A 14,193-nucleotide genomic window follows, 5' to 3' on the forward strand; every position below is an offset into this window, starting at 1 on the left:
CTGGGTTATTTTGGATTTACGCCACTATGTACATGAGGGGAGAATTTGGCCCTGGAGGTTATACAACCTTCTGCTATAGTTATGAGGGATTTCTTTGCTCAAGTAAAAGAAAGATGCAGGGGTGAAAGTAACTTATAGGACTTACCAGTACTGCCGGAGTCCTGAGGGGGGCGTGGCCTCACCCAGAAAAGGCGTGGCCTCAACTGGAAGAGGCAGGGCCTCTCAAGATTTAAAGGCCCTGAGGCACTGGCTGTGTCTGGGAGCCCCAGGGCCTTTAAATCAATCTGAGGCTCCCAGCTGCAGAGGTAGTTGGGAGCCCCCGGGGCTCACAGGCAAATTAAATGGTCCGGGGCTCCAGCCAGGGAGCTCCGAGCCCTTTAAATCCCGGCCCCAGCCCAGCTGCTGGAGCTGCAGGAGGGATTTAAAGGGCTCTGGGCTCTCTGCAGCTTACTTTCACCTCTGGAAAGATGTGAAAATAATTAAAAATACAGGTATGTCCCTTTTCAATCTTAATTACTTTGATATTACAAAGCATTAGACAGACTAGCAAAAGGTGCAAAATTATCAGCCTGGTTCTCATTTATACTAAGGTTTAAAAGTGGGTACATATGTAATTTACAGCCATTTCAATTGACACCCACTTTAAAGCATCTTTACATTACCAAAGTGGTATAAACAGACTTCAGTATAAATGAAAATCAGGCCGTGTATGTTTCAATGTGCTAGAATCACATCTGATGTTAGCAGTACAATTTCAATGAAATCAATGGACTTTTATGTGCTTACACTAATACTGAATTTGGCCCAGTGTTTTTAGAAGTATCTTGTGGATAAGTAAAAACAATTGCACACAGGAAAAAAATCAAACTTCACCTTCCCTACAGCTAATGTAGTGTAGTTTTGCTAATTGAGCTTTCTATGAAATTTTCGAAAACCCAACCCATTTGCCCCCCAAAACAAACAAAAAACCTTTATGCGTGAACTCAATGGGACAAATCAGGTATGGTTAATTAAACACATGCATTTTGGCAGGATAGGAACTGAAATCTAAAATCTGTGAGCTGCATGAGCACACTGTAAATCCCAATATATGGAAACCAAAATAAACACTACATTTTTTAAACAAGAAGAGATGAGAAAATAATCCATGCCCAGCTGAGTAAATTTATGAATTCTAAACCACAACCTCTCACACACACTCAGGTACATAAATTGCAAGTTTCCTATTTATACAAAATATTGAGGACTGATAAATTAACATTACTTTATATTCAGTTCCATAATTGAAGTTAGGCTTTTTGTAGGCCAGGGCCAGCTGCAACTTCTCCCTTCAAACTACGCACCTTAGGGTATGTCTACACTCCCCGCCACATTGGCGGGTAGTGATCAATCTATCGGGGATCGATGTATCACATCTCGTCTAGACGCGATACATCAATCCCCGAATGTGCTCCTGTAGCAGGGTAGACCCTGCTCCTGCCCTGAGGGGTTTAAAAGGGGCCTGGCAGGGCTTGAGAGCGGCTGCTCTCAAAGCTGGGCTGATTGAGGGAGTTGCTGCAGGTGAGGCCACGCCCCAAACTGAGCCACAGCTGGCCCCTATAAAAGGCCAGGGAGGCCAGAGGCCCAGGGAGTCTCTCTCTGCCTTCAGAGGGAGAAGGGCCTAGCTGCAGGGATCTTAGACAAGGTACCTAGGGTGAAGCAGGGCTGGGGAAAGGCTGAGGAGCTGGGGAAGGTCCAGCCTAGAAAGCCCCAGGCTGCGGCCTAGCATAGGGCAACTGGTACTGGGGGTTGCAGAGGGCAGCCCAGGTGTAGGCCAAGGCAGCAGGTCCAAACCCTACTTTGCCTGTGATGAGTAGGCTGATACTGCAGCCTGCCCCAGGGTGCGGGGGCTAGACAATGACTGGCAGTAGCCATACACTGAGGCAAGGTGGGGATAGAGGGTGGGGGCTCCCCAAGGAGGGGAAACACAGAGAGAAAGGGGTTACTGCCAGGGGGCAGCACCCGATGTAAAAGGGCACCGGGTCCAGGGAGGGACACAGGGGCCAGAGGACAGGCGGATCACCGGCCTGCAGAGGGTGCTCCAGTGCTGGACAGAGCTAATTCCCGGAGTCACCAGCAGGAGGTGCCGCAGGGGTGAGTCCGACCCCTCTACAGCTCCCCATCGACTCCAGAACTCCACCAGGGCGAGAGACAGAAGTGGAATCTACGAGGGAGCGGCGGACGTCAATCCCGCACCGTGAGGAAGCAAAGTAGGTCAATCTAAGTCGATCTAAGATATGTCAACTTCAGCTACGCTGTTCTTGTAGATCAATTCCCCGCCCCCCACAGTGTAGACCAGGCCTTAGTCAACAACTGACATGTTGCTGCTTAACACAGGACCCAAGAGTTGACTCAATTAATGGTGCCTTAATTTGGTTTTGACTCCTTAGGGAGTAGATAGTCTCCTACAGCATGGCATTAAAATGATGGGCCACTGTGACAGCCCTAATTTATTTTATATATTATGGCTTTTGGGTTGTTATGGACCTGCAAACTCCATTTAGCCCATCACTCAGCTAGAGTTAGCAGTGGGCATAAGGAAAAAAAAAAGGCTGTCTGTGAATGTCATAGATTTGATTTACACTGAGATAATGTGTAATTTTGTTGTTCCCATGTTTCAAACCTTCAGTTTATTGTTTGTTACAACTAGTTTCTGGATTGCTCTCCCACAATAAGACACCACTTGGCTGCTGTCGTTTAATAAGCCAAAACTGCATGAGTCCAAATATTTCTGAACATGTTCTCATGTTTATCCATGATTATTGCCCAGTAATGCAACTAACCAACCAACCATGACATATCTGGTGCCAAATTACAATATTTTTCTGTTATCATGCATGTAATACAATTGATTTCATGGAAAAAAACGAAACTAAAAAAATGTGCTGACATTTTCCCTTTATCGTTGACCTAAGCTACTCTATTTAATATCAAAATAAAGATGCATTCATATTAGAAATTTGCTGTGAATAAATATTATAATATGAAAAAGAAAAAAAACATTTTAAAAAAACATCAAAGTTTTTTTGAATTTTCATTGTTTTTTTTGGAAAACATATGGAATTTGATGCTACTCTGATATCCTCGGGAGCCAAAATCTTTAAAATCTTATAGGCATATCTTATGAATCTATTGGCTTGACTTCTCGCTCTTCCTCTCATTATTAATAGTCATACCACCACCCCACCCCACCACCACCCCCCCACCTACTTCCTGCCCCCTGACTGACCCCCCAACCCATCCAACCCCCCCGTCCCTAATCACCCCCAGGACTCCCACGCTGAGCTACATGCCACACCGGGATGAGCTGGCACATGGAAGTGCTCACACCTGCTTGACCCCATCAACTGGGGCGAGCCCTGTGGAGATGGGGCAGGGGGAACTGGCCCAGCAGCTGCTACCCTGTCCATGGAGTGCGCCCAGCCTGGCGCGGCAGCTGAGCCTGCGAGGAGGAGCAGGGTGGAGAGCCTCACCTGAGGTGCCCGCATGTGCCTGGTCCCCACCCTGTGCCCACGCGGTGCCAGGGGACGGTGATCCATCGGTGGGCAGCTCCTGCCACGTGTGCCCATGCTCAGCCTGTCTCTCCTCCTCTGCAGAGCCCTGCACAGCCTGTCTCCAGTGAGGATGCCATGGCCAGCTGCCCGCCGGGGCACACAGAGCCCCTGACTGCAGGCAAGTAGTGCTGCACACTATGGACCCGGAGAGCCCACCTGGCACTGCTGTGAGCAGGGTGCAGCCTGCCAGCTAGGCCTGCTCTGTGCCAAGCCCTCCAGTGCCGGAACAGGGGCACCTGCGTGGCACCTCTCCCTGCCCTGGATCTGCAACTTCCCCACATGGACCAGTCTTCCCCAACTTCTTGGCGCTGTCTGGAGCCCATGTGACGTTCCCCTGCACTGCAGCTCCCCTCCTCAGGCTGTGGCTCCCCCCTGCTCCCTGTCCCCTGACTGCCCCCCGAGACCCTCTGCCCCTTATCCAACCTCTCGGCCCCGGCCCGGCACCCTTAACACGCTGCTCAGAGCAGCACGTTGGAGCCAAACACACTGACGTGCGGATCCGCCAGAGCGTGCAGCCGCACCTCCCAGAGCTCTGCTTTACTGCGTTATATCTGAATTTGTGTTATATCGGGTCACGTTATATCGGGGTAGAGGTGTATTTCTCAGGTCAAAACCAAGGGAAAAGAGAGAGAGAGAAAAACCTACTTGGAAATAGCCCATAACATTGTGGGTAAAGTAGTCGCCTGGGATATTGGAGATTGAGGTCAGGTCCCAGTTCTGCTGGATTCAGGGCAGGGACTTGAACTTGGTTAGCCCACCAGGGAGAGTTTCGCTAGAAAATTGTGAAAGGTCTTGGTTTTGTCCTGATGTGGAATAAACCAAATGCTGAAACCTCAACATTTTTACAAGAAACTGAATTCTTGTTTTCCTGCCAACTCTACTCTTAAGTATGTTATTAATACCACTAGGAATCAATGGGACTTAAACACATGCTTAAATTTAAGCATATGCTTAAGCACTTCCTTGAATAGGGATGGAATTAAGCACATGCTTCAATACTTTCCAGTACTGAAGGCACAGTGAGTAGCCCCATTGATTTATTATGCCTCATTGTAAGCGGTTATAGGATTGAACCCTTATGTAAAATTAATGTATGTGTTACTGGGGGTTGGGCTTACCAGTGGTGTCACCTAGTGTCTAGGTCACTGGGCCTTCACTTTCCCCCATGTCCAGTGCCTACTCCAATACAATGACGACTGGCCTTTAGGTGGGTGGTGACTCGATCCTCCAGCTGGGTCATCAAATTAGTTCTCTTCCTAGTGTAGGGAAATTATATAGAGTCCCAAGAGTGTTCAGCCCACCTGTGGGCTCCTGAAGGTGGCTTGCCCTCTCCCCAAGGCTCTCAGCACCTCTGTCCTCTCCTTAATTTGGAGAGGAGGCGTGGAAGGGAGGTTTATACCCTTCTTCAACAAGCATGATTGGTAGGGGAGCCCAGGGACCCCCTCACTCCACCCGGCTCCAGCCCAGGGTCCTATGACAGACAACAATATCAAGTGCCCTAGAGTGCCTTGAGGCGGCCTCCCTGGGCCATTCACCTCTCCCCAAATGCTCAAACTCTGACATAAGACAGCAAAACACAAAACTAACAAAAATGTGAACCTTCAGCCCAGCTGGGCTCAGATGCTAACCCCTTTCTTGCAGTGAGGGCTTCGGCGGCACCCTTGGTCAGGAGCTCTCAGGGTAGGTATGTTCGCCTCCCATCTGAACTGTCTGGCTCCCTTTTAAAATCCTCTTCCAGTCTGATCGGGCTCTGCAGGTATAGGGGGGTGCTGTCACCTGGGCCAAGAACTGCTCCTTAACCCCTTCAAGTCTAGTGTGGGGTTTATAGACCTGTCACAGTATGTGAATATATTGTATATGGACTTTGGTATGTGTGAATAATTTAAAATTTCTATTCTTTAAAATATATTGTATTGGTATTTTAAATAAGGGGTTGACTCCATCAGAATTACAATACAAACAATAAGGTAGATATTCCCCCTGCCATGTTAAATAATTTAACAGAAAAGGCCAGTCTTAAACATAACACTGTTTCAGTAATAGGCACTTAGTTTGGTCTGAAAAGCATGCACTCACATGAGTCAGAAAGCTGAGTGTAGTCCAATTCTCTTTAATTCTAGAATTTTTAGTTACATAGTAAGTCTGAGTTTGCAGTACCTCCTGCAAAAGCAGAACAAGAGTTTTCACAGTTGCACAAGGTGACAATTTATGTCTAGGCAATCAAGATAATCAGTTTAGAAATGGTAGACAGAGGTATTTATTATTAAAATCTCTTCCACTTTTTGGGTCTCCACAGCCTGAAACCATGCCCTAGGCCTCAACCTGGCTAAAACACAATTCAGTAGGACAAATATTGTCCAGTCAATAGATGTAAAGGACAAAGAGTTTTATTCTATAGGCATCTGCACTTTCAAGACACAAACATTTATTCTTCACAAATTCCTTAATTATTTATTACTACACATTTTTACTAATGCATAGTAAAAATACAAGTAACTCTTGAACAGAGAACTATTATTAGATATGGCTTAGACTAGGCTTTCTAGTTGCATGAAAAAAAGGACAGATTTGACTGGAAAGTTGTCTGAGATGAGAAGACAGACAGAAGCAAGTAAGTACAATAACTTTTTGTCAAGAAAATCTGCTAACAAATACTTCTGCTTGGAACTTAACCAAACATCCACTATGAGGAAAGGGAAAGTTGATACTATTTAAAAAACATGGATCTCTCAGCCAATAATATAAAGAAAATTACACACTGAACCAGTCTCCTTGATCTAAATATGTTAGTATGTTCAGAATATCTAACATCCCCTGGCAGTAGAGCTACATTAAAGTAAAATATCACAATTCATTGTTTTGGAACACCAGTGACTATATAAAAATGATCATTAGAATTACTGATTAGATACATAATGGGTAGGAAGATGATATACAGGAACATTTTACAGATGAAAACTATTCACCTATTATTCCTTCCATTAATATGGCCCACTAAGTCTTGTTCTCCATTAACTACAGTACATATTCTACTGTTAAAGATTAGTTTCTCTGTCATCATTTTAATAGTTGTCCCTAAACTCTCATCTCCTTGGCTCACAGTTCTTGTCTGCACTGGAACTGAACTCTGTGTATCAACTGAACCACTGGTAAACAAATTGGTTGTATTGTGTATCCACACTACCCATGTTGGTGCAGTTTAAGTTTTGGCCTCTATCCACAAGAGCACTGTTCTAAACCATTTAATTTACAGTGTCCTCCGGTTACCTACCCTGCAATTCCCACTCAGCTCCCAGCAGCAGTGCATTCTGGGAGCTGACTCAAGGCCACTAGTGCTTTGTGGGATGGTAACGGGAGGATTAGATGAATTATTAAACAAGATGAGCAGCAATGTGTTCTAACTGGCTATTAGACCATTTCTAGGGGGTTTTTTGTGTGCGGACACAAAGGATTTTACAAATATTCAGAGGCGATGTGTGTGTGGAAGGGCATGCAGCTGCTTGGCTTGTACTGCGTATGCTCACTAACATCTGCTGAAGCCACTGCCCTCACCCACCACTATTGCAGGTACAGATCATCTCTGCAAATATTAAAGTGGCTTCTACCAGTTTAATTTCCCTAGTGTAGCGCATGTTATAGTTTCTGCACTGTAGTGCCTGGCCCAAATTGAAAGCCAGTCTACTTGAGGTAGGCCTAGAGCACAATTAAGACACAGAGACTTTCACTTCTAAGTCACTAGCCTGAAACATCCTAAGATCGCTAATGACCAAAAAGAGCTCATGTGAAAAACTGGTGGTCTTAGTCCCATTTCATTGTAGGGCAGGGTCTATACATCACATAAAATCTAACCCCAAAACTCTGAATTTTTTACTGGCAATCTCAGTAGAGAGGCCAAGGACTGAATTGACCAGGAGTCTAAAGTCTCTTCTCCAGGCCTGAGTGTTGCTTTATCATGTGGATGTTAGCTATCTTTGGAAATCTACTGACAGTGCCTATCTACTGCTGATCTTCAATCCAGGATTATGCATTATAATTAAAAAGAAAACAAGCTCTGATTGTTATTTCACCTAGCTAATTTCCCTTTCCTCTTACATTTCTACTGTGTGCTCACAGCTGCATAAATTATTGTGAGTTTTCCTGTCCAGCAAAATTTTTCAAGATTTCATCTGATTTGGAATGGACAATTTTTTAAAAGTCAAAATCTCAAAATTTTTGTGACCCTAAAATCAGAAAAATATTTCTGTTAGGTAATTTCACTTTCATTTTGATAGTTTTGAAACATTCTGTTTTGATTTTGACCTTCTAAAATTCTTTTTTTTACTATTAACTTAAAATTCTAAATGAAAAGTCATTTTGAACCAAAAAACAGAACCTTTTGTTTAGAAAAATGTTGAAATGGGATGTTTTCACAATTTCAAACCTTTTTTCCCCCCCCAAAAATTCTGAAATTAGAAAATTGTTGCAACTAATCCAAAAAGATTTGGTTTCCCTGAAACACCACTTTTTCTGTCAAAAAATTCCCAGCTAGCTCTAATAAATTATTTTTCAATCAATTTGTTGTCTGTGGGTGGTTAGTCCTGTTAAATTATAACATTGTTCTGCCTCAGAAATGGGTGCAGCAGTGTCTGGAGTTGTCATTTTTATATAGGCTGTAGACAGCTTTGGGATCTGTTTGGCAGAAAGCTGCTAAAAACAATATAAGCTATTATATGGAAAATGATCACGTACATTAGACAGGTTGCTGGATCCATTCAACAACTGCTTCACATAGAGATTTAAGTCTTTCATTCTTTTGTGTTCAAGATCCGTAAAAGGTAAATGCCACCAGTGAGGAAACCTGAAACAGAGAACATGTAGACATTTTATTTCTCCTGAACAAATATGACATTGTTTACTCTATGTTACATAAGAACAGCAGGCCATCTTTAAGGTTTTGTTTTAATTATTATTTTTATTTAAGGAGAGGGACTGTGGTCCAGAGGATGGGGCATTAGAGGTGGACTCCTGAGACCGAGGTTCTGTTCCTTGTTCTGTTAATGACATCTTGTGTGACCTTGGGCAAGATGCTTCAGCTTTGTGTCTCTCTTTCCCATCCCATCCTTTGTCTGTATATTTCATTGAAAAGGCCAGACTTTTAAAGGTATTTAGGGCACCTATAGGCACCTATCTGCATCTTTAGATGCTTATATACCTTTAAAAGTCTGGCTCTAAGTGCTTCAGGGAAAGGACTGTTTTTGCGATTGTACAGTGCCTAGCACTGATGTCAGCTGATGGCTCTAGGCCCACTGTAATAAAATACTACTATTTCTAATAATAATGAATGACAAAAAAGTATTAACAAAATCTTGCAGCCACTCATCAGTAGCTTTGCTTCCTTCCTTGTCTCCAACCCCCATCTCTTCTGTCTATTTAGATTGTAAGCTCTTCAGAAAAGGTTTTGTCTTGTATTAGGTGTTTGTACAGGGCCTATCACAATGTGTCCCTGATCCCCACTGTGGCCTGTAGGTGCTACCGTAAAACAAGTAGTATATGAAAACACAACAGATAATAATGCTCTTTGATTGGATTTTATTAATATTAATTTTACTTTGTTTTAATAATTAAACAATTTATCTAGTAATTTTCTACATTGTGGTCCTGTGCGAACTTCAAATTTTATAGCTATTGAAGATACTTAATATTTTAAATATGTTTTCATGTAAGTGTAGGGTGACCAGATAGCAAGTGTGAAACATCAGGACAGGGGGTGGGGGGGTAAGGGTAATAGGAGCCCATATTGAGAAAAAAAACCCAAATATCAAGACTGTCCCTATAAAATCGGGACAGCTGGTCACCCTACTTAAGTGTGTTATAAAAGCTACATTTAAATCATTACATTCTTCTCCCTTCTTTACAGGCAAAGCATGGCTCGATCAGCCAGAAGGTTAGCTTTCTAACAGCGCACCTTATTGGATTACATTAACCTTGAACTGGAAGGACTATTTCTCTCTCAAGACGAGGGAGTGTATTGTGCGTCTCAGAAGAGTTATCTGGGCTAAATTGCATGTGAAGGTTTTGAGATATGGATTACTAATATTAAGATGAGATTGTTAAACTAATATTATGCTTTGTATCCTCTCATTTACATGATTTACAACAGTGGATGTTTCAATTTGATTGTATTAAATTTCTCATCACCACTCCAGGCATTTAACAATGACTCATTTACATTCTCCTTTTTCCAGTATAACCCTGTTTATCCTCTCAGGAGAAACTTGAAAGCTTCAGGTGAGTAGAGAGCCAGCCAGCAGTCCAACACAGTGAAATGACACTTGGGCAGACTTTTGAGATCCTGCTGGTCAGATCCTTACTTTGAACAGGCTGTACCCAATTCCAGAGCTCAATGAAAAACTGCCACCAGCTTTTAAAAGGCCAGCCAGCCAGATTACAACACTGAGTTGTAGTTTGCAGCTGTACAGAGAAACACTGGCTAGCTCTGCAGACCATCTGGTTGTAAAAGTCTATGCAGGCAAATGACATTCTCATCTAGTGAAAAACTGAATGATTTAAGTAAGTTAAACCCAATTACATTACATCTCTATGTAACTATTGCCAGAGTTTTCAAAAGGTTTGTTTGCTACAGAGGGTCATTATATAAAGGATACATTGATTAAGTTGATATTGAAAGTCTATTGTAGATATTGCAACCAGCAGTAAAACACTTTTTCATTGACTGAGAGACTTTACAGAGGAAGCTTATTGATGGACAGATCTCACAATCTTCTCAAGTGCTTTGTCCAGCCTAGTTTAAAATGTGCCTGGTAAGCAGCTTTTTCTCACTTCCTGCAAGCATTTAGTTTACAGTCCATATATCCAGTTATCACAGCCTACATTTTTATTTGCGTAAGTAAAGTTCTCCCTTGAACATACACATTTGAGGAAGGAGAAAAATGAAAAAAATCATTGATTTGATTTCAGGATAGTTCTTAATGATATGAAACATCCTGAAGCAATTTCTGCCTCATAAAACACTTCTGCACAAAATTCAAGTGAGCGATCTGTCTGCTGTTAGTAGGTGAAGAACTAAAGTGAAAGTGGCAAAATAATGTACTTCCACCATTTTGGTTATAATTATTTGTGTTATAGTAGCATGTAGAGGTCCCAACCAAGATCAAGACTCTACTGTGCTAGGCATTGTAATAGACAAGATGGACAAAGAGTGGGAGGCAAAGTGATTTGCCCAAGGTCACACAGCATATCAACAGCATAGATAAGAACAGAAGCCATGTTTCCTGACATCCAGACCAATACCCTATCCCCCAAAACCCAGAGGCCACATTGACTCTCTTTGATTTTAACTGAAGGAAACATTGAATGGCCGAGGGAGGAGGCACGGCAAGAATTAATGGTCATGGTTTTCAAACCTCAAGTAAAGCATAGGGGTAGCCTTGTGACCTCCCTGGTGTTCAGTCTTTCCTTAAAATACCTTGCTTTTGCTGAATTGTGTGTAGAGCTGAAACTAAAATCCCAGTTCTGAACCCACTTGAGGCTGACAAAAATTTGGATCTGAACTTTGCAGCTGACCTCCAGCTTTTTAATAGGCAAATAAACAAAAACTGCAGACCTGAACACCCTGGAACTTTGAGAAAATTCAGATCTGCTTCCAAACTTCGTGGCTAAGTGACAACTTTGTTTTATAAAATATGTGGTTTTGTGTGCTAACTGCCTTTTTTTGTCATCCTTGTTAAAAAAAAATTAAAATCCTCTAAATGAAATACAAGATAAAGTGACAGAATATAAGTGCTTCTTTGGAAGTGCTGTGATCTGACTTACAAATAGGGGTTGCAGAACATGTTTAAACACTAAAGGCATGATTTTCAGAGATGCTGAGAACTCACCTCCCATTAATCATCATTCATTATTCACTGTTGTAGCAAGTACTCAGTGCATCCGAAAATCAGGCCTAGGCTGTATTTTTTCTTCCATACAATCTATTAATCATTGTCTTGGAAATCTAGACCTATACCATTTTTAGTGTTCGTAACAATATTCATGCGGAAATTCTTTTCAAAGTTAAAAAGCAGTCATTTTGTTTTTTAATCATACAGCTTCAAACTGATACTGTAGGTACATTATGGAACCGGCCTTTTTCCTTCCTCTGAAACATATGGCACAGGCCAATGCTGGAGTTGTGTACCACATAGACAGACTAATGTTCTGATCTGGTATGGCAGTTCCAATGATAAGACCATAGTAAGGAAATAATTTGTCATCTTATTTATTAAAATCAAAGCTGGAATGCACAAAGATCCTCAAACTGAAAAACATCAGTTTTAAAAAATGCTGTTTAACTTAAAAGAACATTTTAAAGAAAAATTGTAAAGAGAATTCACTCTTGGGACAAGATCATGAGGTGACAAGTTATTGCTGAGACTGAATTTTGATAGCACAGTTATGAAGCTCTTAAACAGGTTTAGAATGAGGTATTGACTTTTTGAGGTTTCTGGAAAACATATCCTGGTAATTTAAAAGCCTTGCAAGTACTTTTTAAAGATACTAATATTTTAACAAGTCACATTACAGATTTGGATAGATTTATATAAAACTCCTTTTCCCCCTTTCAAAGGTCTGTGCTCATGAAGAACACTGATAGAAATAGCTGCTTTTTGCAATTTTATTTTATAATTCAATAGTTAGAACTATGTATGGGCTCAAATGGAAACCCTGATTCAAACACCCTCGCTATTCAGATCCCAATTAGAATATTGCAACTAGCATTCAAATTATAATCGGCCAATCAAAACTCCAGATCTGAGCGATGAGAAACTAAGGGATCTGAATCTTTCCTTCACCTTTCTCTAGAATTAACCTGTTTCACATTTTTGGGGAAGACCAAATTTGGATATAAAATTTGTGGTTGTTGCCCATCCCCAGTCAAACCATGATGACTTTGGTCCATTTACTTCAGTTCAAACACCAGAGACTTTTGTATTTTTCAAGCCCATCTGAGCCTGAGTTTCCCAGTATTTACAATCAAATAAACTACTCATTTTTGTGGCCAAGTATTTGCTTTTCCTTCAGCTGAGATTGTAGAGAGAAGGGAATTCCATTGGATGGGTTAGCATGACTGATAAAGGAATGTCTGCTTTGCTTTCAGTGGTGTCAATATTGGTGAGTAATGATATATGTGATGTTTCTGACATGTCCAGAATCCATGGCCATGGTAAAGGACACACTTTTCCATACAGCACATAATTAATCTGTGGAATTCATTGGCAACAGGAAGTCATTGAGAGCAAGAACTTAGTGAGATTCCAAACAAGACTGGACATGTATATAGATATTAATACCCAGAATTATCATAATACAATTTTTGGAAGAGATGTTGAACTTCATGCTTCAGGGCTCAAGGCATTCTCTGTTAGAGGCTAGGGCTAGGAGGAGACCTAATGTGGTGGGTGAGGAGGGAGATAATGCCTCAGCTATCTGTGTCAGGGTTGTTACACAACTGGCCACTGTCAGGAACAGGATACTGGATTAGACTGACCTTGATCTGACCCAGCACGTAAACACCTGTGTTGCTATAATGAAGTATTTTTGCTAACACTTTTGCACAGTAGCTGATGTAAAGAAAGCTGATTTAAGGCCCAATCATGGTCCCAATGAAGTCAATGACAGTTCTTCCCTTCACTTAAGAAAAGAAAAAAAAAGGATCAGGCCCTAACCCCTCCTCTCCTCACCCATACACATGCATTCTCCAAAAAGAAAGGCTCAGCCATTTGTTGCTAAATCATCCCACTTCCAGAAATAAATCTGCCTTGAAAATAATGGGTGAAAAAAATATACATCACAGGTGGCTGTGGATAACTAGAATGTAGCAAAATTAGGCTGTCACAACAGACTAGGATCAATTTTCCCTAGATCCTATGATAGACATGAAAGCTTCGAGTGCCTTAGAGGCAGAATTTGTGTTGCTAGCAAATATAACAACCACATATTCTTCACATTTTTGCTTGTACTTAGCGAGAGCCATTTAACAGCAGAATAATGAGGACTAATGTGTTGTCTTACTCCGGGAGGGTATGTGATGGAAATTGCTTCTGTAGATGGCTGTGAAGTTTTGAAAATTGTTCGAATGATTTTTCCACAAAGGTGACCACCTGGCAGGTTTGCACCACCTGGACTAAATATAGCTGCATTGGGGAAAAAATAGAAATGATTAGAGAGAGGCTGATGCCAAAAAGGCACATGCAGAACTACAGGGAAATTTCAACAAAGAAAAACCTTTCTGTAATGTAGCTCCAAAGTGCCTGATAATGCAATTTCTAATTTATAGGCATAGCTGTATAAAAAGGAAGTTGTCTAGATGGGATGCAGTTCAAACACTGAAATATCACCACTGAGTGAAAAAACTAATAATGCTCCATTCAAGCAGCATACAGCAGTTTCTGTCAGGCTTCCTAATTTTGTGCCATGCTTTCCTTATGGGTGTTATAATTAGCTCTTGATTTATTTTTCACTATAGGGCAGGAACCGTTCTCCTAATGGCTCCCCACTAATAGCTCTCTGCCTGGTTTTATTTCCCTCCAGAATCTCATTGCTTATGGCACTGCTGCTCATT

General features: G+C 41.8%; 1 protein-coding gene and 1 long non-coding RNA gene across 15 annotated transcripts in view; one reads left to right on the plus strand and one right to left on the minus strand.

The window, feature by feature from the left end:
- Positions 1-14,193, minus strand: part of PIK3C2G (phosphatidylinositol-4-phosphate 3-kinase catalytic subunit type 2 gamma) — a 370,973-nt gene that overhangs the window by 57,829 nt on the left and 298,951 nt on the right. For 12 of the 14 annotated variants that reach the window (XM_039544583.1, XM_039544571.1, XM_039544579.1 and 9 more), the window contains 3 exons: positions 13,644-13,765; positions 8,322-8,430; positions 5,670-5,753 (listed from right to left, as the gene is read on the minus strand). In XM_039544583.1, the coding sequence (XP_039400517.1) occupies positions 5,670-5,753; positions 8,322-8,430; positions 13,644-13,765 (315 nt within the window). The remainder of the gene's footprint in view (positions 1-5,669; positions 5,754-8,321; positions 8,431-13,643; positions 13,766-14,193) is intronic. The other 2 variants (XM_039544615.1, XM_039544605.1) reach the window with 2 other exon arrangements.
- On the plus strand, positions 1,643-3,715 carry LOC120408111. Its single transcript, XR_005600427.1, has 3 exons — positions 1,643-1,684; positions 2,120-2,249; positions 3,636-3,715. It is a non-coding gene; the product is annotated as an uncharacterized LOC120408111 (long non-coding RNA).

Source organism: Mauremys reevesii, linkage group 1, assembly GCF_016161935.1.
Source record: "Mauremys reevesii isolate NIE-2019 linkage group 1, ASM1616193v1, whole genome shotgun sequence".
In the NCBI taxonomy this organism is placed as follows: Eukaryota; Metazoa; Chordata; order Testudines; family Geoemydidae; genus Mauremys; species Mauremys reevesii.